Source organism: Sander vitreus, chromosome 3, assembly GCF_031162955.1.
Source record: "Sander vitreus isolate 19-12246 chromosome 3, sanVit1, whole genome shotgun sequence".
NCBI lineage: Eukaryota > Metazoa > Chordata > Actinopteri > Perciformes > Percidae > Sander > Sander vitreus.
Genome location: NC_135857.1, coordinates 12,255,173 through 12,280,503, shown reverse-complemented (window position 1 = coordinate 12,280,503; position 25,331 = coordinate 12,255,173). Strand labels below are relative to the sequence as shown.

General features: G+C 40.8%; 2 protein-coding genes across 2 annotated transcripts in view; one reads left to right on the top strand and one right to left on the bottom strand.

Moving 5' to 3' along the window:
* The window catches only part of LOC144515288 (extracellular calcium-sensing receptor-like), a 193,621-nt gene that overhangs the window by 34,160 nt on the left and 134,130 nt on the right, over positions 1–25,331 (top strand). The window lies entirely within an intron of this gene.
* LOC144512704 (putative G-protein coupled receptor 149) lies at positions 4,660–16,582 on the bottom strand. Its single transcript, XM_078243572.1, has 5 exons — positions 15,614–16,582; positions 14,066–14,246; positions 13,416–13,918; positions 6,012–6,152; positions 4,660–5,382 (listed from the first exon to the last, which is right to left on the bottom strand). The coding sequence occupies exons 1-5, from the start codon at positions 16,580–16,582 to the stop codon at positions 4,870–4,872; spliced, it is 2,307 nt and encodes a 768-aa protein (XP_078099698.1). The 3' UTR covers positions 4,660–4,869.

The window sequence follows — 25,331 nt, the reverse complement described above, 5'->3', positions numbered from 1 at the left end:
GTTGACATATACTAATAATAAAGCGATGGAAGACAGGGGTAAATAAACTCGGTCACAGTTGTCCGCAACAGACGTTCTAACGTAAAACAAACGCACTCTCAACGGGGCAGGGATCATTTCATTGGTCAACACTACAGCTGGCATTCTATTGGTTGGGGGAATTTTGATAGGATTGTAACACTAAAAAAACCGAGAGGAGAAGATTTGTAAGTGCGCAGAATCAGCCTGAGTGCGAGGAGAAGGGCCAAAACTGAGAGCAGGAAATCTGTCCACAGAACAACATATCTGAGTCCAAGCACAAAGTTGGAGCGCAAGCAGAGCAAATCCAAGCGCGAGCAGTGACTATTTGAGTGTGAGAGCAAGGAAATTATTACAAAATCTGAACGTAATATCAGTGAGAAATGCTCTCGAATTGAAAGAATGCGCTCTTGAATATCTTGTAAACAATTAAGTCTTGGTCTCAAAATATTGTTTACTAAAATATGCTTTTAAAGTGATGTCCTATTGTGTAAATTAGTACACCCAATTTATGATTTATTATTTTCATATTTTATTTTCTTCTAATTTAACATGGATTTTCTATCAGCATGTTTATCTCGTGTATTGTATTATGGCGCTGTATTGTGGTGCCTGTTTGACTTCTGTACACAGATCATCAGACCAAAAAAAAAGAAACCTCTGGCTATTCATTCCCATGCAGACCCAAACCCCTGACATATCTATTTGTCCTTCTTATGTTATTAATAGTTAGGCAAGTCGTATTTGAATCACTGAAGAAGCAATGATTGGTGGAAAAGATACATTTATATTACTTTTTAAACCACGTCCTCAAGCTCTGAAAATCCACATCAGGGAATATGAATGCGCAGACAGAGACAGTCTGTGCTGTAACCGGGTCATCCTGCTCCCAGCTCAACAGAACATCGGGAATGACCTGTTGTCTGGGCCTTAAAGGTTAAAGCCAAATGAAAAAGATCTACCATGACTGCTCTAGACTGTATCACCTTAAGGGTTCTGGCTCTGTTGTATTGTGGACATTGTGATGAATATCATCAGCAGATTCAAAGCCTTAACCTCATATTCATAAAATGTCTGCAGCTTTTCAGTAGTCCCTTCTAAAACATGATTTAAAAAGTGATCTACTCCAATAAAGTTTAATAAACAACAGCAAAACAAACAATGCACTGGATTAATGACATTAACAATTAGTCAAAAACACTGCCTCTGGTTGGAACTTTGGCACTGCATTATTGTTTTTGATAAACCATCTGAAAACAACATGGCAATACTAAAGTCAGTGAAACACAGTGGGCAGGCAACACTCCATTCAATCAATAAATGGTTTTGCATTGTTATTTTTGATTTTGTGGTCGTTAGCAATTACACCGTTCGTTTCTGTTCTTCACTCTTAACTGGCTGATTGTTTTTAAATGTTCACACTTACATGCAATTATCTAACTGGACTGTACGCAACATTCTCTAGTTTTTAAGTTAGCTGGAATATTGAGTTATAGATGTGTTTTTTTCCTCTTCTCCCTCTATCCCTCCTCTCTCTTCTGGATGTGTCTTGTAAAATAAACAAATATAAACACCAAATTAGTGCCATGAAGGACATGTCAGAGACAAAAAAGAGGAATTAAAGGTGCGACCCCGTTCATGGGGTGTGTGCATGATGCCCATGAGAGTGCATCGCACCCTCGAGCTCCGCGTCATGAAATATCATGCATCGCCACTTTAAAATCAACTTCTGCTCTTCACACACGCGCTCTCCTGTTCTGTCGTCATCATAGCAATGACACATTCGAGCATGTGAATCCATTTTATAAACTGAAATGAAAATTTGCGGTGCGTCTCCACATTTAGGGCGTCATCACCTTTTTAAAATTAAGGAAATGCAGCTGCCCACACAGACAACCAAGCACAGACACAGTGGAAGTAGATCATTTCCGGATGAAATGAACCATTGTCAAAAATAAGCCTGGTTTATGTGATTTTGTTTTGTTTCAATCTCTATCTTGAGGATCTTGGTTTCATCAGCTGTCTCACATTAAATCCTCTGTTTTTCAATTTTAAGAGCAGGACTCAGTTTGTAATAAAAAATAAATAAACTGTGAATAGCTCAACTCTGCTTGTTTGAATTAGGAGTGACTGCAAATACTTTTGAAATACTGTATGTGAGCACAATCAATATCTCAGCGGGAGGGGGCCAGGTGGAGTCAGATTGTAAACATTACACGAAAATAGTGACAAATAGGAAAGGAAATAATAAAGGAACATGTTGAGGATGAAGCTGCGATGTGTGCGGTGTGAGGAGAAATATGACAAAGCCCTTTGAGTAGTGGAGGGGCTGTGAAAACAAAAGGATCCTAGGGAAAGTTGTTTGTTTCGTATGCCCTGAGCCCCCCTGCCCCCACTCCCCTCAGTACTGTTGCGAATGTACAATTCTTCTGCACACATGGTTTTCATACCCTCGGGGCTACCTGTGATGCATACAAATGATCTCTGACCCTAATGAATCATTAAACAAGACCTCAGATAAAGCATCACATTTTAACATTGGTTGTTTTTTTCCCCTTCTTCTAGCTTAGGCTTATTCTCGAGGTCTCAAACAGTGCTATTGATGCTACATTTTGATGCCGGCTTACCTCCACCTTACTGCTGCAGTATAATCAGAGGTTGTGAGTGGGAGGTGGAAGTCCTTGGATCAGAGAGAAATGATAAAACATTAGGAATAGCTGTTGATGTTTTATATTATTTTGCTTTCCTTCTATTTGCTTTCCAGTCTCTACCTCTACTCTCCTTCCACAAAGGCTACATCTCTGAATGCCTGCACAAACTGCACAGATGAAATAGAATTTGTGAAACCTCCCTAAAACACAAGAAAATGTAATGTCTTTACTGCTGATTTCATGTTGGATTAGTCATATTGCTGTCATCTGAGGGGCACAACAACCAATGATGGTAGCTAATGCACTTTGCTTTTATTCTGTAATAAAGATCCCATTTGAGTATATTGTGTGTTACCGAATCAGTCCAGATGGTTAACATGACTGAGTAGACACATTTGTACAGCTAATATGCAACTCCCAATTTCTCACAAACAAAGCAAATAACAATTTATTGATCACAATGGTTGACCAGTAGCTGAACTGTTGTCCTATTTAGAAGTGAGAATAAGCAGATGATCCAATTACTTCCATTCCGTTAGGCTGCGGAGATGAAGCTGTGCTCAGCTGAAAACCTTTGGCACCATTAACAGCTAAAATGGTTGACATTAAATACAACTATACATTGATTATGATCATTTTCTTTTACATGTTGCCCGGGAGCACTCAACATAGAAATGCATTGCAATGCATTGCAATCCAGTTTCTGGTATGAATCTTTAATGACAACAATCTTCAGGAAGATGGAACATGCCGCAGCTGATGAAGTGGACTCGCTAAAAGACAATTTAAAAGCCTGCAAATGAAGTCCACAAGGGACCGGTGTTGTTGAAGATCAAGCAACCAAACCACTGATAGATTAAAGACACCATCGTAAAACAAATAAATAAATATATATATATATTCTAGAGTTACTCTGAAATACCTATTTTTACTGTTACTGCAATGTATACACACACATGTACGTATGTGTATGTAAATGTACATATAGGTAACGGATATATTATCTGTGAAAGAGAATAAAGATGTATATGCTTCTGATAGATGTTCACAGTCTATGTTACCATTCAAAAACAATACTGAAATACATAATACTATCTATGAAAAATGTATTCCAGTCCTGAATTTATGCATGTATTCAATACAGAAAGTGATTGGATGGGCAGTGAACTGAGCAGGGTAGAGAGATGATCCCCCAAAGTGGCTCTGAAATGTACATTCATATGCTGCTTACTGTAGTAAAATATGCACACTGTCACTCATTTAAATTGCACCAAATGTACATGAGGCGGAACACTGCTCTGCATAAGTATCCCCTCGACCTCATCTTCAATAATGCATTGCACTGTCCCTCAAATGCTTGGCCTCTCCTTTCCTATCGCTCGCCTCTTCCTTCTCATTTGATAGAAGCAAGATTAATTGTGTAAATGCATGATGGACATATAGCAGCTGGACGCAAAGGAAAACACACCACAGTTAAAACAAATATTTGCAGAAACCTGTGAATACTTTTGGTAGCTGACATCACAAACAATTACTCTCATATGTATACATACCCTCATCCTTACGGGCAAGGCTACTTCTCACACAAAATAAATGCACAACACACACTGGGATGAGTCAGACACATGGACCGGGTGACCCCTCCCCTCGTGGCTGAGTCACCCGTGACGTAGATTACAGGAACAGCTTGTGACTAGACCTGGGCTCCTCCTTTTCCACTTCTAAGTGAATGTCTCTTTCACTGTATCTATTTTAGACATGTGACAGGCTGCCATATGGTTGAAACTCTTGCAAGGAACATACATGCTCTGCTGGAATACTGTTTTCATTCTCCTACCTTTCCCTTCCGTTGTGTGTGTCTCTCTCTCTCTCTCTCTCTCTCTCTCTCTCTCTCTCTCTCTCTCCTTTTCCTCAATTTACAATCATCTCTCTTCCTTTCCAGGCTCATCTAACTCTACGTGCTATGCAGACATGTACTCTTATGATGCTATCTGTAGAGGAAGTACAAGCGTAGGCAAACAAACAATTCTAACAGTCTTTAGTCTCTATTTGGGTCACTTCTCAGTTCTATTAGAGTGATGATCAGAAAGAAGTAAATATAGAATGATTAGGAAATTTGTCTTTCATCCTTCGCCGTCAGAAGTGCTCCTTCAACCTCCTCCTAAGAGACACCTTCTTGTCATCCTGTATGTACTGTATGTCACTCTTCCTTCTCCCCAGCTTGCTTTCTGTAGGCCTCGTTGAGCAGCTGTATCTCCTCACGATACCCTGAGCTCTCCTGCGTCTGCCGTCGGCTGTTCTGCCGGTGAGCCTCCACAGTGTCAGGTATAGTGATATTGATGGTCTCTGCCTCTTGGTTGCCACTGTTGGGGATGAGCAGAGAGTAGGAAGCCGTCTCGCCCAGGTCGCAGGAGACAAAGCGGTTCTCCCTTCGTGAGTAACGCAGTGACGGCGAGCGGGTATGGGTGGAGGACTGGCTGATGTTGGAGATGATGGACACACTGTCCATGGCCTCCTCGTTGTCACATATCTCCAGAACCTCAAGGTGGATCTTGACGTTGGTGTCGCCAACCCCAGCTCCTATGCCCAACTCCATTCCGATCTCCATGCCCATCCCTACTCTGCTGACATTCACGTCTCCAGCCTGGCCTCCGGATGCTGGGTCGTCTGCACTGGGCTCATGGCCAACTGATTTGGAGCGATACACTTCCACCTTTGAAGCAGAGGCAGATTTATAATTAAAGTTATTCAGAGGCAGTATGGGGTCACAATGTAATTCAACTTTTGTTTAATTTTGTTCTGAAACTAAAATATTTTCTTTTATTCTTATTTAATATTTTTCTTCAATAAATGCAATTTCATCACAGGGATGGGATAGGATGGGGGGGGGGGGGTGTCTAACTGCGTGTCAATCACTGCTCATGCACACACATTCATTTTCCCTTGTGGGAGGAGGGGCTTAGGAGAACGTTTTGGACTTTAGCAAAAAAAGGGGCAGGGACTGAGAAGTTGTTGATGTTCACATTTTTTGGCTAAGTCCTGGATCTTCCCAATCCTACCTACAGCACCTTTAATCTTTGCCAAGTTGGGGTTTTACGGGCACCACTGGCCAACAAAAAGTTACAGCACATAACTCCCCATAAAAACCACAACTTGCAGGCTAGCTGTTTCCTGCTGCTTCAAATCTTTTAAAATCTAGCTTCATAGGCCTAATTGATGAACAGACGCAGAGTGATACCAATCTTTTCATCTTAGTCTCAGCAAGAAAGCAATAAGCATATTTCCCAAAAATGTCAAACTATTCCTTTGATGAAATGCTTAGAATTAAAAGAGGGCTATTACCTTCTTGGCATTATTGGAAATTTTGAGTCCATCACCGCTAACCTCATAGGTGGAGAGAGAGAGGGTCTTTCCAGTGGGTGATTGCAGAGATACGGTGCCCTGAAAGGCGCACAGGGGGATTGCCAGACCACCTGATGACCGCTGCACAGGAAAACCAAAGAAAAGAGCAAAATAAAGTGCAGTCAACATCTAGCACAACATCTTTATTTACCTATTTACCTGGCAGGTCTCATTACTTGAGAATAAGCATATTACTAAATTCCATCTTGGCTGCTCATCATGTTATTGACAAGAAATACAAAGCATAATGGTCCTTTTGCATCTTGTTCCCTTTGTTCAAACTAATTGATAGGGGTGTGCAAAAAAATCGATTCACATTCGTATCGCGATTCAAGCTCTACCGATTCAAAATCGATTCATACATATATATATTTTTGGATTTTGTTTTGTAATGGCGTGTATACTATTGTCCTGAAATGAGTTTAGCTTGCCATTCCCATAGACGGCGCTGCGTCGAATTCCCAGACGCCTGGGCACTTACAGTGGTGTGAAAAAGTGTTTGCCCCTTCCTCATTTCCTGTTCCTTTGCATGTTTGTCACACTTAAGTGTTTCGGAACATCAAACCAATTTAAACAATAGTCAAGGACAACACAAGTAAACACAAAATGCAATTTGTAAATGAAGGTGTTAATTATTAAAGGTGAAAAAAAATCCAAACCATCATGGCCCTGTGTGAAAAAGTGATTGCCCCCTAAACCTAATAACTGGTTGGGCCACCCTTAGCAGCAACAACTGCAACCAAGCGTTTGCGATAACGTGCAATGAGGCTTTACAGCGTCCTGGAGGAATTTTTGGCCCACTCATCTTTGCAGAATTGTCCTAATTCAGTTACATTAGAGGGTTTTCGAGCATGAACGGCCTTTTTAAGGTCATACCACAACATCTCAATAGGATTCAGGTCAGGACTTTGGCTAGGCCACTCCAAAGTCTTCATTTAGTTTTTTCTTCAGCCATTCGGTGGTGGACTTGCTGGTGTGTTTAGGATCATTGTCCTGCTGCAGAACCCAAGTTCGTTTCAGCTTGAGTACACGAACAGATGGTCGGACATTCTCCTTCAGGATCTCTTGGTAGACAGCAGAATTCATAGTTCCTTTTATCACGGCAAGTCTTCCAGGTCCTGAAGCAGCAAAACAGCCCCAGACCATCACACTACCACCACCATATTTTTACAGTTGGTATAATGTTCTTTTTATGAAATGCAGTGTTCCTTCTACGCCAGATATACTTGGACACACACCTTCCAAAGAGTTCCACTTTTGTCTCATCGGTCCACAGAATGTTGTCCCAAAAGTCTTGGGGATCATCAAGATGTGTTCTGGAGAAATTGAGACAAGCTTTGATGTTCTTTTTTGCTCAGCAGTGGTTTTCTCCTTGGAACTCTGCCATGCAGGCCATTTTTGCCCAGTCTTTTCCTGATGGTGGAGGCATGAACGCTGACCTTAACTGAGGCAAGTGAGGCCTGCAGTTCTTTGGACGTTGTTGTGGGGGTCTTTTGTGACCTCTTGATGAGTCGTCGCTGCGCTCTTGGGGTAATTTTGGGCGGCTGGCCACTCCTGGGAAGGTTCACCACTGTTCCATGTCTTCGCCATTTGTGGATAATGGCTCTCACTGTGGTTCGCTGGATTCCCAAAGCTTTGGAAATGGCTTTATAACCCTTTCCAGACTGATAGATCTCAATTACTTTCTTTCTCAATTGTTCCTGAATTTCTTTGGGTCTCGGCATGATGTGTAGCTTTTAAGGATCTTCTGGTGGACCTTACTGTGTCAAGCAGCTCCTATTTAAGTGATGCCTTGATTGTGAACAGGTGTGGCAATAATCAGGCCTGGGTGTGGCTAGAGAAATTGAACTCAGGTGTGGACAACCACAGTTATAGTATGTTTTAACAAGGGGGCAATCACTTTTTTCACACAGGGCCATGATGGTTTGGATTGGGTTTTGGATTTTTTTCTCCTTTAATAATAAACACCTTCATTTACAAATTGCATTTTGTGTTTACTTGTGTTGTCCTTGACTTTTGTTTAAATTGGTTTGATGTTCCGAAACACTTAAGTGTGACAAACATGCAAAGGAACAGGAAATGAGGAAGGGGGCAAACACTTTTTCACACCACTGTACTTACTTACACATAATCAAAAGAAGAACGAGTGCAGCAGAAGTAGTTTAGTCGGCGTAAACAATGGCAAACCTCACAGAAAGAATGATTCAACCTGCTCCATTCTCATTGAAGGCGAGAGTTTGGGCACATTTCGGCTTTTATAACCTCGAGGGGAAGACGGAACTTGATAGGAATCATGCTATATGCAGGCTTTGCAAAGCGAAAGTTAAGTATTTTGGAAACACTACAAACTTGAGAACTCCCATAGTACGCCATCACCCAGAGATTAACATTAAAGACGTGGACGAACAACAACCTAAAGGACCTAACATGCCAGTCAACCAACGCACTCTTTCAATGCTCTAAACTCCCACCCAACTCTGAATGAAAAGCTCTTTTTATTTAACAGTTTTATTTTATTCTTGAATTAAATGGATTTAAAAGCTGGCCCAAGCTTGGCACTTTGCAGTTTTTAGTTGCAAAAGTTTTTATTTTTGTATGAAGACATATAAAGTAATATCAAACTACATTTATTTATTTGTTGTGTTTCTTTTCTTTTAAATTGTATGTCTACTGCAATCATATGGGAAAAGTAACTACATTTACATACTGTGAATCTTTTTTTTATTTTTTTTATCGAGAATCGTTTTTGAATCGAAAATCAATATCGAATCCTGACATTTTCTGAATCGTGCACCCCTATTAATTGAGCTTAGATCATGTCCATGATGTTAAGGGCAGGGATTTGAATGTGTTGACTAACCATTTCTATCCCAAGAGTTAATGAGGCTTACACATGAGAGCCCTGTCAACACTGCTGGTAAAATAAGAATTAGGGCTTCATTGATAAGCTACAGACCTTTCAGACTCATAGCAAAAATATCCATATTAACTATCAACTCTTTAGCTGTTATCAGAATATTTTTATCAACTAATGTAATCTGAATAATACAATTTCTGTTTATAAATCATCACATTTGTTCTGGGTTTCTTATCACTTTGTCATCATCATTTCAATTACAGGGCTCATTTATATCACTCATTTTTAATCATATTTCAGCCATATTTTCATATTGTTTTCAGTGAAATTCGACACACACGCATTAAAGTGAGCCTCTGTAAATATGATGTGTTTGAGAAAATGCATATTGCTGGCAGGGGGAAGGAGAAGCATCCTGCGGTTCGACAGTGGGGAGACTGTGGCAGGTCTCATTAAGCCCTCTAAATTATTTAGATTAGTTCAATGTAATGATCTGATTGTGACTATGATGCACAATAAAAACAAAAAGGATGTCAATCTCTTGTCCTCCCTGACTGTTTTCCTGTCACTGTCTTTGCATCATTGTGAATGGAGAAAGACACAAAGGGAGAGAGAGACCATCATGTTGAGCTGAAAATACAATCGAGTAATGCTCAGAAGCCATCAATGTGGAAAGTGCATTGATGGATGTGTGTGTGTGTGTGTGTGTGTGTGTGTGTGTGTGTGTGTGTGTGTGTGTGTGTGTGTGTGAGTGCGTGCATGCGTGTGTGTGTGTGTGTATGTGTATTCTGGGTATATTCATATGACTTACCTGTTTTTATTACATTTAATTTAGCAATTCTTTTGCAAACATTTCCATTGTGCATTTATTTTAAAGTATTGCTTTTGCAGCATGGCTGAGTGGCTTTGAATTACCGTTATATTTCCCATTCATGTTGCCCGAAGGATGAATTTTGGTGATGGAAACATGGAAAAACAATTAATCGTAATGACTTTGGTGATCTATTGACTTTCCATCTAATGCCACTGTTATGGTCATATTTGGGGTTATGAATATGTCTCAACAAGCATTTGATGGATTGGTATAACATTTTGTACAGACATTCATGTTCCGCTCAGGATGAAGTGTCATAACTTTGGTGATATCTGTTTTTTATCATGCTAACACACTTAGCAAAGTTGATAAACATGGTAAACATTATAACATCAGCATGTTAGCATTGTCATTGTGAGCATGTTAGCATGCTAAATTTGGCAATAAGTTCAAAGCACCGCTGTGCCTGAATACAGCCTCACAGAGGTTCTGTCGTGGCTGTGTACATTTTTTTTCATACCTATATTTTAACGAATTAATTAAAGGAATGAAAAATATACCACCCATTTTGTATAAGCAACACAGTCCGGTGTCTGTTGTTGACGCCTACAGAACCTGGCATGTTATTAATTTTGTTGTGTTATTTTCTTATTTTCCTGTCCATTCAAAATCAATAGCTTGTTTTTATTCTCCACCTTGTAGCCTTTTGGTGAGAACATTTATTTACAGTTTGAAATGTGTCCTAATGGTACAAGGTTTCAATTCTCTACATCTGAATGCACATTAGATCTTTGCTTGTGAATGCACCCCCCAGCTCTGTGCTTGCTAGCAGGGAGCATAAGGTCACAGCGAGGGTAAAGATGTCTTTAAGCTCTAATTCCACCTTTCCCTGTGGATGCTGAAGGCCAAAGGGGCTGACAGTAAGGAGGACAGACGCTTGGTAATGACATCTAGCCTGCTAACGAGGAACAAAACACAGTCAGGCTTGTCTTTTATGTGTTGCTTGGCTTTGTGTGCATATACAGTCTGTGTGTGTGTGTGTGTGTGTGTGTGTGTGTGTCTGTGTCTGTGTTTGTGTGTGTGTGTGTCTGTGTCTGTGTTTGTGTGTGTGTATGGGTGTGTCTGTGTTTGTGAGCTAAGGAAGGGGGAAGGTTGCTGGATCTGTGTAGCTTAATTTTGTTATTCTTTTTGTCTTTGATTTTTTTTTGTATGCAGTGTGTGACTGCACATGGACACTGTATACTGTACTTATATACTGACCCCCCCAATCAATGAATAAAGCCTAAGGAAGCGTGATATACAGAGTTTGCTTCTAAGAACTGAGAAGTAGGACAGGCACACACACACACACACACACACACACACACACACACACACACACACACACACACACACACACACACACACAAGCCGGCAGTGAGCATCTCAGACTTGTACATGATGCAAACTGAGTGCCAAAGCCAAGCTGTAGATACATGCTCCATGGATATTTCACCCTCTGGTGATTTTCAAACCAAAACATTTCTGACTTATAAGTAGAGCAGAGACAGAGAGGATAAGACACAGAGATAGTCAGTGTGTTTGTCCGTGTGCACATACAGTATATGCACGCATGTTTCTGTGTCTGTTCATGTCCCAGTTTTGAAACAGGCTCACACTGTCATTGCTCTAAAAGTCACAATTATTATGCTGTGTTAATGTTAGGTAATGCCTGCGGCTGCTCTGCTCTTTTTCTGGAGAAAAGTGAGGCTGCTCTCTCATCTGTGTCTGGTATCTCCAATGCCAGGATACATCATTAAGGCCTTACCTTTTTTTACCTTGATTAACAGTTCAACTGGGTCCAACAAAGCAAAGAGAGAATTAGGCTTCTGGTAGCAAACTGTCTTGAGCTGCATTGTTTGCATTTAGTAGTCTTTGACTTCTACAGAGCAAATAATACATTCATAAGCACAACTAGAGCTGCACGATTATGGCCAAAATGATAATCACGATTATTTTTGATCAATATATTGATCACGATTAATTATACTGATTATTTGTTGATTTTAAACAAAACTAATTTTATTGTCACATAGGCAATTTATAACTGCTTTCACATCCATATTGTGATACATTCCTCCTTTGTTGAAGGGTACTATGAAGGAGTATGCCCTTTCAGCTGTTGTGCGACCGCTTTTCAAACATGCGCGTTTGCCATGAAAAGATACAGGCAACGCAATTTCTGTTCACGTTAACGGCGCATGTTAAAATCCGGTATCTACCGCACGAAACAGCAACGCGGATTAAGGTGCCACTTAAATGTCTGCGCTGCGCTCTGATGCTTCAAAACAGACGTTAGAGGAAACGGAAACGTCGCTGCATGTCACGCTAGTAAACACTAATAACACGTTACACAGCAGGTAACGTTAGCCTACCGTTAGCTACAGTAGTAACTGGTTTAAACATGGCTAAAATGCTGACAGCTAAACGGTTTAGTGTGACTGTATTTCACTGTAGAGGATTCCAACAGCGGGACGTACAACAGTCTGCCGCTAAAGCTATGAGCTAAAAGACTCAAACTAGCACTGGTCACTGCTGTTGTCTGAAGAACAACACAGACGGGACAAGATGTTGCGTTTACTGGTAAACTGGTAAACCTCGTGATAACTTATGACTGCTATCTGTTGTGGAATTTTCCTCACGTTACTCTGTCCTCTGTGACTGTCTACATCTAAACTAAGCTGCGCGGTGCTGGGAACAACTCTGAATGAAGCATTTTAAATATCGCTCGATCACGTGAATTTGATCGTGGGAAGCCGAAATTGTGATCGTGGTTAAAATTTGATTAATTGTGCAGCCCTAAGCACAACTTTGGGTCTTGGCAGAGAGATAACTCTGCACTATAGATACATAGATATACAGCATGCGTTTGATTTACACTAACTAAAACATGAATCAAAAATGGATTGTGTTTAATTTCTATATTCAATTTGCATACCGAATCACCTTGCATAAAAAAACATTCACAAACACACATAACGGAGCTTACCTTGAATGGTTAATTTTTACTGTAATACTGATCTTGTATGATCTCCAAAAACTGCAATACTAAAAGCAATGAACTGAGCTGTGCCTGATTTTAGAGTGGAGCAGCAATGAAAGAATATTTGGTTTTGAAAGACAGGCTGACATTTGTTATGCTGCTGATAGTGTCTTGATCAATTGCTCTATTAGTCGAATCCATTTATGCTTAGCACAAACAATGAGGAGAGGAGAGGAAACAGAAAGTCAGACAGGCATTCAGACAAATACGCACACATTTCTAAGCCTGATTATGTAAAGACTGCATCCTAGTCCAACAGCTGTGTGTCTCTGTATCTCAGTAAAGGTGCCCTGCAATAAGAACACATTTAATTTCCCTTTGAACGAAATGTAAACACCGATATGGAGATTGAAAATCCATCCATTTTATGGTTCGGAGGCAATTATCACTCCTAAACAATCCTCTCTAGAGTGCATTGCCATATGTTGCATGCTAATGCAGCAGTTGTTTGACAAGTTAGCGAAGCAATACAGTGTGAGTGTGGAAAATCAATTAATGCCAGCCATAAACCACAGAAGGACAGGTACAAATTACTTAATTTAATGGTTCAACATCAGACTAACAAACTGAGGACTCTGGGCGTTTGTGTACCTGTCTGGGTGTTCTCTCTGATTTACTCCTGCACCACTCCCAGTCTGTCAGCTCGATTTTCCGACACTCCTCATGTGACAGCCTCCTCTCCGGGCCCTCGAACACAGACGACGTATCAGTGAGATTGTGATCATGCTCCTGGTGATGAGAAGGCATGGAAGGGACACAGCAGAAGTCGTCGTCATCTCCATGGTTCTCATGAGGGAGTGAAAGACAATCAGCCTGTGCCTCTCCTCCACCGGCCACCGCTTCCAACAAAAGGTCTGCATGAGAGGAGCTGTCCACAGGGCAGGTGGTGCTGAAAACAAAATCAGGCCCCAGGCTGGAGAGCCCGCCACTTTCTAATGCATCCAGACGCGTATTAGTGAAGTCACAGTTAAAGAGGTCGTGATAGGCAGGCTTCTCAAGGGGTGGACTGTTATGAGACATGGCGGCATGTGACAACTTGTAGACTCCATAGCCTTGTTGGAAAGAAAGACTGAACTCAAATCTTCTTTTCATCACTGTGAAAAAAGTAATTGAGAATCATTTTATTACACCTTTAGAACCCTTTCGTTTACATCACAATGGGAAACTTGTTCAGGGGTATATAATGTAGAAAGACACTTGATGGTGAATTGCTGATACGTTTGTATAACCTCATGGTTTACCTGAAGGTTCCTGCATTGAATCCCGTTTGCAGTTAATGAAGCAGCCACATGGCATGTGGATCCAGCGCTCAGACAGCACGAATAATGGAGTGAACGCAGGGGCAAGCAGAGTGAGAAAGAAGCTCAGCGTCTCCAGGGATGAGCTGCGGGCATTCACTGCATGGCGCACCAGCACCAAAGTCTGTGAATGAAGACGAAGAGGGAACTTAATTCACTGAGAAGTCGGTGATTCAATATGCATTAGGGAGTGTGGGGAGGGAGACACATGAATGAAAATGAAGCCCATATTGGGCTTTTTTTTCGTTTTCCTTTTCTTTTGTTTCTGTATTAAAAAATGATATATCTTTAAATGCAAACACAATAGCTACATAGAGACAAACCATCTTAGGAAAGCTGTGTGTTTCTTAGAGACAATAAATAAATAAATCACCCCCACAGAAATAAAATTCATTTTGAATTTTTAGATTGTATTTTCTGATCAGTGACACTGTCTGTGCTAATAATATATATGCCATTTCTGTTTGCACATCATTGTCTGCTGGCTGCACAGCATTTGTCATAAAATAAAAAATAAAAATAAAATGTGATGAGCAAAAGCAAATGTTGAAACAGCGGCATTCACTGTGTAGCAATCATGTAAGGTATTTCACAATGCAACTCAAAGAATGCTGCCCTTTAGGTGTTGACTAAAACCTGCCACAACTGTTCTCAAGGCCTTTCAGGAATGTTAATTGAATGGGACATTGGATGTGACTAAATAATTGCTGCTTGTTGTTTTAAATGTCAGTTTTTAACTATTTGAATGAGACCACAAACAATGACGAGATGCTTTCAAAACTGTAAAAAATAACAGATTATTAATGAATTCAATACAATACTGTAGTGATTCCCAAAGTTGCCTAGAGGGACATTCAATGTTTCATAATAGGTCTCCAACAAAACAGGAGGGATATTTTAATGTATTTTCTTCATCACATGAAAGGATTTTAAGAGTGACAACTTTTCTGACTTACTGTAAGAGTCCACATTTTGTTACTTGTGTCCACATGTAAACTTCTTGAACATCTCTTTGTTTCCCCCCAAAAGGGAAACAATGTACTCCTTTATTATGCTTTTGGGTGAAAGGTATTACATGTACTTTCCACCCAAGTCTGTACTATAATTGGTTGACCCAAAGAGCTTGGTTCTGCTCATCTTACACGTTAAGAACTTAAATCACCAAAGTAACAGAAACAATTGGGTGAGTGTAATTGGGGCAGACAGGAGGTTTAGGTTAAAGTGATTTTATTTTAAGATTCAGTTTTGGAATCTTATTTTTCTTGAAACAGGTGAGAGGTTGTTCCAATATAATAAGACAGTTCCACTTGTCTGGATTGTAGTTTCATGGATTATATATAAAACTGGAAACAAGTTGGAAATAAGTACAAACCATAGCACATCTTGTTTGAGAAACAATACAATAACAATTTTTAACCTACTAGATTACATGGTTTGCAGGGCATTTTCTTATTACTGTATGTTGTCATTTGCATGCATCACGCTGCTTACCATCATTGGCATCCATAAAATAACTCGAACAACCGCCAGGATCATGGAGAAGCGCTTTTGCGCAAACACCACTGGAGTGTCCCCGACAGCAGCAGTCCTCTGCCCTCTTACAGACACTGGGGACAGACCGCTGTCCTCTTTCTCTTTGAGCTCCGTCCCGCATGAACTAGGGCTCAGCTCGTTGTAGGCACCGAAACTTTTGTCCAGGCTGTCCCGGGAAAAGGAAGGAAGATCACAGAGGGGAACGGAGCCACTCAGTCCCCTCGCCATCTCCAAATAGCTGGGGTAAAGTAAAGTCCTCTGGGACTCCCTGGAGCACAGCAGCTGATAGGTGAGTGGGATGAAGAAAAATAACAAGCCGCAAAAACACATGGAGTATAAAGAAAAAAGCAGCATGGTGTAAAAACTGTCGCTCTCTGGGAAACACCCGAGAGAGGCGGGCGTAAAGCTGCCCCATCCGCACAAAGGTAACACACTGACGGCAAGGCTGACCGCCCACACACCGGCAATGGCCCATATCACTCTTAGGGGCCGACGGACAGATTGAAGCACTCCAAATCTCTTGGTGACATAAAAAGTGTAGGCTGCTATGAGACAAGCCTTCATATTGCTAGAAACACCCTGGAACACGTACAGAAGTCCAGATGAAGTGCACAGGCTGCCCGATCCTCCGCCTCCATCTGCCTCCCACTGTAGGAGCATGAACAAGGAGAGAGGGACCACACTGAGCAGGTCGTCCACCGACATGGAAGCCACAATGAGACATAGGGATGTTTTTCTCCTCATCCGAATGAGAGACAGCAGCGAATACACACCTCCGACAAAGGTAGCAGCGGCGATGATTACGCACAACCCGAATAGCAGTAGGCGAATTTGCCTCTTCACCTCCGAGGGGTCTGTCTTCTCGTAGGTGGCGGTGGAAAGGTAGCTCTGGTTGGGCGCCGGAGAGGTAAGGTTCGTCGTGGACATTTTCAGTAAATTAACTTCTCCGTCTCTTCTGGCCCTTTTAATTGGTCAAATCGGACTCATTATCCTGTAAAGTTTACCGCGGTGCAAAGATGTAAGGATGGCACAACTTGCGCCGCATCTCTAAAAAAAACAAAAAACACACCCGTGTAGATGATGAGAGAGACATTAGGAAATATCCTTCTCCGTTCCAACAGAGAACGCACGCGTAATCAAAGCTCCCGGTGCCTTGGATGTGGAGCCTCCGGGTACCGTGCTGGCAGGCACTTGTGTTCAAATCGCGCGACCAGGGCACCTCTCGTTTCCAGTTGCCGACTTACGCGCTGTCGTCATCATCATTTCCTCTCACGGTCATTTGGGGGTGGGCCAAACGCTGCCTACTACTACATTGTCTGTAATTGGTCCGATGCATCAGGCGGCGTTTTCATTTGTGTTTGTGTGTAAGGGGCCCATCCATTTGTGGTTAATTCCATTTGGAAACCAAACTGACCATACAGACAGGCTTTCAGTGTTGCATTTTCAAAACCTTTTTTGGCTTAATGTAGTCAGGGAACTAAATGCCAGGTCTAAAATTAGAAGGCAAACATAAATTAGATACCATTTGAGACTGAGCTGGATTGACTGTGTATGGCTGGATGCTCTCCGAGCCACACTGAAAACAGAATAAGGCCAGTTTACTGTAAGTGCATGTGTCTGTATTTAATCCTGTTATAAACTGTCAGAGTGGAGCACCCCTCATGAGACAAGAGGGCAAAGGACACGATCATGGCAATGAAGTACTTTAAAAGCAAATTATCCTTGCTTGACTGAAGCAGGTTAGCTGTAACACTTTGGTAGATGCAAACAACTAGAAAAAACTCCAATTAAACAATAAGTGACCATGTGGCTGGACAGAGGCAGATTAGTTTGTGTGCAAGTGTAGCCTGTGTGTGTGTGTGTGTGTGTGTGTGTGTGTGTGTGTGTCTTTATGTGTGTGTGAATCCTTTACCCTGGTGTGTTGTCCTTGTCTCATTCATCCCTGTAGTGTTCAAGGATTTTCAGGCTGAAGCACTCCTCAGTTTGTTTAGATGGTTGATGAGTTCATTTATCCTCACAGCGGTCCCTAGATAAGACAGATAGATAGATAGATAGCTAAATAAGATAGAGATAACTCTCCATGTGTAGTGCTCGGTTTATCACTAGTGATAGATTTGTAGACTTGCACCCTTTATGTAAAAGCAAACATGGATGTGCATGATGACAGCCCGTTATGTTTTATTTACACCCCTCCATTATGTTCTCACTCACTATATTATATCATTACACAGTATCTGTGTGTGGATGCTCAGCTCTTTCAGTTGTGTGCAACATATATCGATGTGAATGCATACATGAGTGTAAGTGCATCTGACTTTAGGTCTTGCAATTGCATTAGAGTTGGGGCTAAGTGACTTACAGCCAATCTAATGACTAGACTCTCTGGGGCCACGAGGACACAGAGAGGAACACAAGAGGAAAAAACACAATCTACAAGGGTGCATAAACACCCCCCCCCCCATACACACACACACACACACACACACACACACACACACACACACACACACACACACACACACACACACACACACACAGATGTACCAGCTGAGCTCAGCGTCACACATCAAGGTGACCTACTTTGTGTGTGTGTTTTGTGCATACTGCATGTTTTTATTGTAAAGGAATGTGTAACTGTGTATTAAAGTTCGTTATTATGATGTATTAATGTATGCATGAAATGGCACAAAGTAAGAGTGTAACTATGTAAAGGCTTTCATCGACAAGTGCATTGGTGAGGAATAGAGTAAGTGTAATTAAACAGAATCTGTTGGAAAATATGACAAGCTAACATTCTGTCAAAACACATCCTATCATCTATTCATGCAGGGCAAACTGAAAACAAATGTTATATCAAGGTAGTTAGATGAAGAGATGGAAAGGAAGAGACACAACATCACTGAAAAATGCATGTGCAATTATCACTAAAGTCAAGATTCATGCATAACGTGTCAGTTTAGATGTGCACTGTGAAAACAAAACAATACATCTTACATGCATTATGGATGCATAATGGGCTCACCTAACTCTATATAAGCTATACAAGCATATATCCCATAGTATAAACAGTGAAGTAGATTTGGCATACCTGTTATAAAATGAACATATTACACAAAATGTACTCTTAATTTTGTTACAGTTATGGCAAATTTGCCATAGCTACCATGTTTTGCCATAGCTGTATGCCTCATGCAAAAATGGAAATCTGAGTCCTCTAGACATTCAATAGATTTGTCTTATTTAAATTCCAGACATTGATCTCTTGTCAACAGCAGAAACAGAAACACAGCAGCACATGTTTTCTAGCTTTAATATCCACGTTGTACTGAACAAAATTACATCAAAGACATATTTCTCCAACTGCAGAATGATCATTCAGATGTTCCTGCCTGCTGACACATGATGCAGAGTCTATCCTGTGTAAACCTGTTTAGTAACCACAAACTTCATATTTCATTATTATTATATTGTGGAGAGTAAATCTGTTAAATGAGGCCTGTTATGACCGATATTGTTCTTGAGTTAACACAAGATTGCTAAAACCCGACATTTTCATTACAGCACCTACTTTCATAGGTTGGTCTACTTCAATAAACGTGATGAAATCTCTTGAAGTCAAACAAAATTACATTAAAACTAATGAAGCAAGAGTTTAATTTGAGAATAACATTTTACCACATCCAATAAATCATTCATCCGTAATATTGGCTCGGAAATGAAAATGAAACCATGGGAATGTTATGATGTGAAACCTCATTGTGTCTGCATCAATTCATCTAGATTATGAAATGGAAGCAGCTAATCGATGATAGATGGCAGTGATATGTTGTATAAATCATGAATAATGTACTGTGTTGTACATATGCTCATACATCTGCACACATGTCTGCACAAAACACACCGCCATTACCCAGTTGCTTACTGGCCTCTGGTGGTGCATCCTAATTCAACACAGCACAGTTTGTAACTTCAAATGTAGAACTGCTGGAGTGTCTCTGCCTCCTACTCCCTCCCACACACACACACACACACACACACACACACACACACACACACAGAGAGTCTAAGTGCATCATTATCCTAAGTCACATCAAATATTAATGAAGCGACACTTGACACAAAGACACAGAGACAGAAACCGAATGGAAGATTAAATTTGCATAAAAGAGAGAAGTAAAACTGAATGAGGACAGGGATAAATAGTTATGAATTCATTATGACTCACCCTTAAACTCTGCTACTAGTCGTTTTGCTGCCTAAACCTTCGTCATTGTCGCATGACTGTCACCTTTTGTCGGCTTAAAGCAACACTAAAGCACTTTTCCCGCTTCGGTCCACCTACAGGTTGGAAGCAGAATTGCCCATTACATTACATTATGCAAGTTTGCCAGATCAGATAGCGGATCTGTAGTTCGAATCAGACATAATGAGACATTACGACAGCGGTAATGGACAATTCCGCTTCCAACCTGTAGGGGGACCGAAGCGGGAAAAGTGCTTTAGTGTTGCTTTAACTCAACTGCAACGGCCTCTGAAACGACCGGCGACAAATGATGACCAGTACCTGGCTCACAGTCACCTTTTCTCTGCAAAATGTCACTTTAAAAGCTAAACTTTACTGTCATGTAGCCGGTCGTCACTTGACCAGCAGGTGGTTGCCGTATTTCGTAGGATATCATACGAATTGTTGTGCATACGTTTTCGTAATTTATCATTATGGGTTGAGGGGCACAATAAACAACAAATTTCTCAAGAGCAATTTTTGAAGGGGACATAAATAATGCCAACTGCCAAAATGTTACAGTTGTATAGGATGTGTGTATTTGTGATGTGTGCAGATGATGCTGAACTGAGAACTGATCCCCTAGCAAGCAGGCTAGATAACTAGCCAGCCAGACTAAACTTTTTTTTCTTCGTAACTAATTTATTAATGACTCGGCATTGTCTGTATTAGAGAAAAGAATCCCTTCGTCTGATGTTTAAAGTGAAGAGAATAGCCTTGTCTACTTACTAGAGTTCCACAAAGTGATTCAAACGTTGTTGTCTCTCAGTAGTTAAAGGTCCCATGGCATGACAATTTCACTTTATGAGGTTTTTTTTTAACATTAATGTGAGTTCCCCAGCCTGCCTATGGTCCCCCAGTGGCTAGAAATGGCAATCGGTGTAAACCAAGCTCTGGGTATCCTGCTCTGCCTTTGAGAAAATGAAAGCTCAGATGGGCCGATCTGGAATCTTCTCTTTATGTCGTCATAAGGGGAAAAATTACCTCCCGTTTCTCTGCTTTGCCCGCCCAGAGAATTTGGCCCACCCATGAGAGAGAGAGAGACATCATGGCTTGCAAACAAGGGAAGCATGGCAGTTGGTCAAGGCCACACCCCCACCCTCCACCTTGCCCCCCCCCCCTCTCCTCCTCAATAGCATTTAAAGCTACAGACACAGAAATGGCACATCCTAAGGAAAGCTCATTGTGAGACTGGCTCTAGTGCCTGTAATTCTGCACCAAGGCTGAATTTCAGGAAAGAGACTTCAGATACAGTATTAGGGGACCACTAAGGTCTATATAAAAGAGACTTCAGATACAGTATTAGGGGACCACTAAGGCCTATATAAAAGAGACTTCAGATACAGTATTAGGGGACCACTAAGGCCTATATAAAAGAGACTTCAGATACAGTATTAGGGGACCACTAAGGCCTATATAAAAGAGACTTCAGATACAGTATTAGGGGACCACTAAGGCCTATATAAAAGAGACTTCAGATACAGTATTAGGGGACCACTAAGGCCTATATAAAAGAGACTTCAGATACAGTATTAGGGGACCACTAAGGCCGATATAAAAGCATCCAAAAGCAGCATGTCACAGGACCTTTAATCTGAATGAGTGGGTAGCTTACAGTAAATTTGTCTTTTTAGTTCACAATTCCGTCTTTCCTCTATCCTTGCCGGTATTTCCTTGCTAAGCCACAATGGATGGACAGAAACACAATAAATATATTTCTTACAAAAAAGAATGTACATCTGGAAGATATTCACTTGATTTGTCTACGTCAGACTGCTGAAGCCCCATGTTAGGTTCAGATAAACTTTGAAACATACTTTACGAGGACCGTGGATTTGGTCCCTGATCACTTGCATTGTATTAGAGAGGGATCTCTTTAGGGCCTGTATGAACAGGAGAAATAATTACAACGAGAAAAAAATATTTGGGGTATATGGGCTGTACCTGACTAATGTTCTAAGACAGACTTGACACATTGTGAACACATCCTCTAAGTATTACCAGGTCACACATAGTTTTGGATATGTCCACCAGATGGACCTATTGCTCTGTGGAAAAGCTGGCCTATGTGATGGACAAGTCAAACATAATCCTGGATAATGGGTCACTCGGGATGAGGCAGGTGTAACAAAGTATTGCCTAAAGCCACTATAAGCTGAACAAAACCAGAGCCAGACAACAATGTATTTGTCTTCCATATCTGCTTTCCTGCAGGATTGTAACCCTGATAGTGTTATGTGAGGACGTTTGTGCCGCTCTGCAAGTTCTGACCGCAGAGGATCCGATGCGGCTTCAGGTGGGTCACAGCTACAGTCCTAAAGGGACAGAAATGCTCAAATCATCTGACTGTGAAGAAATGTGACTAATTGGCTCTCTGTTTTTTGACCATCTCTCTCCATGATCTCCAAACCTTCATCCCAACAACCTGCCACCACACTAATCAGCATAATGAATTCCTCCAGCATGCCTGGCTTAATGGAATCAATTACTCACAAAAGAAGAAAAGATCTGGTAAGAAAACAAGCAGCCCAGAGTAATTTACCTGGATGGTTACAGAGAGAACATTAAGACAAACCTACATTGCTTGTCTGAGTGTTTATGCAGAGAAACTGATGATGCTAAACTATTATTTGTTTTCCTTGTTATTGGAGAAAAAGACAGCGTTAAGTAGAGGGAGAGAGAGGAGATAAAAGGAGAGCAGGATAAGGAGGAGATGTGACAAACATGTTTTTTTCTGTGTGTGTGTATGTGTGTGTGTGTGTGTGTGTCTGTGTGTGCAAGCTTTGAATCTTGTTTCCTCTCCCTGGCTGTGTGCTGTGGGTGATGTGTGTATATTTCAACATTAATGAGCAGACTGGAGATTTTCATTAAGGTCCCATTAGTACCTATTTTTCCCTCTGGGCCCCATCTCACGACTGTTCTCTCATTCATTCCTCTGATGCAATAACCATAAAGAGGCAGACAGAGTGGCAGCAGACATGCTTACTGTTAAAGGAATTCAGTTACCTGCAATATGTTTGCCATTCCTTTTCGAATAAACTGACTCTTTTGAACTCAAACATCAAATGTATTTTTTAGAGAAAGACATCTGCTTGAAATGATGAAAAGGCAAAGTGGTGAGAAGTAAATTATGAACTATGATGTTCATTAAATAAACATTTGTGCATTAGACATTTTCAAGTTGAAAGCTTAATATCTGCATTATCGAAAACAAAACAGATATGGGATTGAGCCCGTTTTCCCTGAACTGACATATGTGCACTAGCTTGGCATCTACACACTGCTGACTGGCACGGCTGGGCAAACCTTTAAAAAACCTTTCAAGCAGGCCTGCTATCAAACCAGAGCACTCTTCAAAACACTGTGGAAGTGTTGCAACTCCCCAGCAAGTCAACTGGCAGCAGATTTGTATCTTGGGGAACTATGTTTTCAATCTTGGTCTTTCCAATCTAGTGCACTTCGGAGACAGAGATGAACAGTTTGAAAAACTTGGCTGGCATACATTTTTTTTATTTGTGAACATCACTAAAAATAACAAGCGTGTTTCACCACAGGGGTTCACAACTTACAGAGGATGTTAGATGTGCTTTTATCACAGAACATTAGAGGGCAGTGGCTTTAAATAAAGCACCAAAGCAGCTTCCAGATCAACCAGAACTCATTTAAAATACATTGGAGAGGTTGACAGCACTCAGTATTTAGTGTTACCGTAACAAGTCTCTCTGTGCAGCCTGCTGTGTGTTTCACCTTCATGCCGCCTCAAACCTTATTTTCTGGATAATTTACACTACTCAACATATGCTCAATGTCACTTACTGCTGAAACTATGAGGAAGATGGAAAATACAAATAGCAGTCATCCTCTGGTGCATTGAAAAGAAAATAGTAGAGATGGACACATTGTCTGTGTCTGTGCTGACTGTTTAAAGTGAAGTTGAGTAAAACATTTCCTGTCAGAGAATTTAGGACAGAGGGGGAGACAAGAGAGGAGGAGGAAACAGAGTGTGTAAACCCAAATAGAGGTGTAGGAATGTCAGCGGTGGACGACAGATTGTGTTGGAGTGTTAAGACAAATATTGCTTGAAACAGTACGATATCCGCTCACAGGAAACAGAACTCCACACAAAGATGACTACAGCCAATGCTGTTGATCACAAAGACATTTGTCACAAAGAACAGTAGGTAGTCACACAGCCCAAACCCAAATACCTCAGCATTACAAGGATTCATGGTGGATCTCTGTGCTTTTAGTCACATCCATCCTTAGTGTCAGGATTAGATGACAAATTCCACCGTTGTAGCTGCATTGTTATGCGCTTACAATATGCCATGCCAAGATACCTGCTGAAACAGGCAGCGTGATAACAGAACAAATATGAAAGGTACAAAAGAACAGCATCTGTGTTGAAATCATTCATTCATTCATCATTCATCAAGTATTCTCAAGTGTGTCACTGAAGATATTTTTCACAAACTTTTAGCTTATTCTAAAATCAGTGATACTTGAAAAGGCAAGAATTATAGTGTAGCGCATAGTTATGCTATGCTGTTATTTAGAAATCAGGAAGTTGTAGCAAGCCCTCTTGCTTCCATCCTCATTCCTTGTCGGTGAGGGTGAAAAAGAAGGCAAGGAAAACACAGTAATCACTTTCGACATCGTTGAGTTGGAAAGATATATAGGAAATTCATAATAAAATGATTACAGTCAGAAAGTCATGTGGGCCCTTTCACAATACATAGAGTAACTACAAGGTTTGGTACCTCTTTCTATTAGGGCACCATCAATAACGGGCTCATAATGTGTAACTATTTTATGGTTGATAAATTAGAAATAAAGATAGACCATTAATAAGAACAACTTTTTGGTCGCCAGGTTTTGAAAAATCCCTTTGACTGGTGTTTTTCTTTTCTTTTTGGTAATAATGCTATTATAAATGTTGGTAATCCTTCAAAAAATGTGGTTTCTGTTATTGATAAATTACATTCCAGAGACTCCAATCAGTGAAAGGGATTTTTTTAACAACCCAAAAGTTGTTATTTTTAATGGCTTATAACTGTTCTAACAAAACAATATTAAGTCATTTATTAATAGCCTAAATAATTACAACTTAAAAAAAATATTTACAATGTGTCCATATCAAAACTCCTACTTTTAAACACAAGCAGTTTTTAGGATAGTCTAGTACTGTTTTCACAGACACACATACACCAATCTTTGTCACTCCATTTGTGTACAAAGACAAATTGTACAGTAGTGGGACACAGTATACGGCTTTATCAGACTTGAGCCTGGCACAAAGATGCCACGGGGTAAGGGAACACACTCAGGAGAAGGCATGCTAAGTGGCCTTGATAGACAAGAGCTATCAGACCGCATTCCATGTTCTGATTTCAG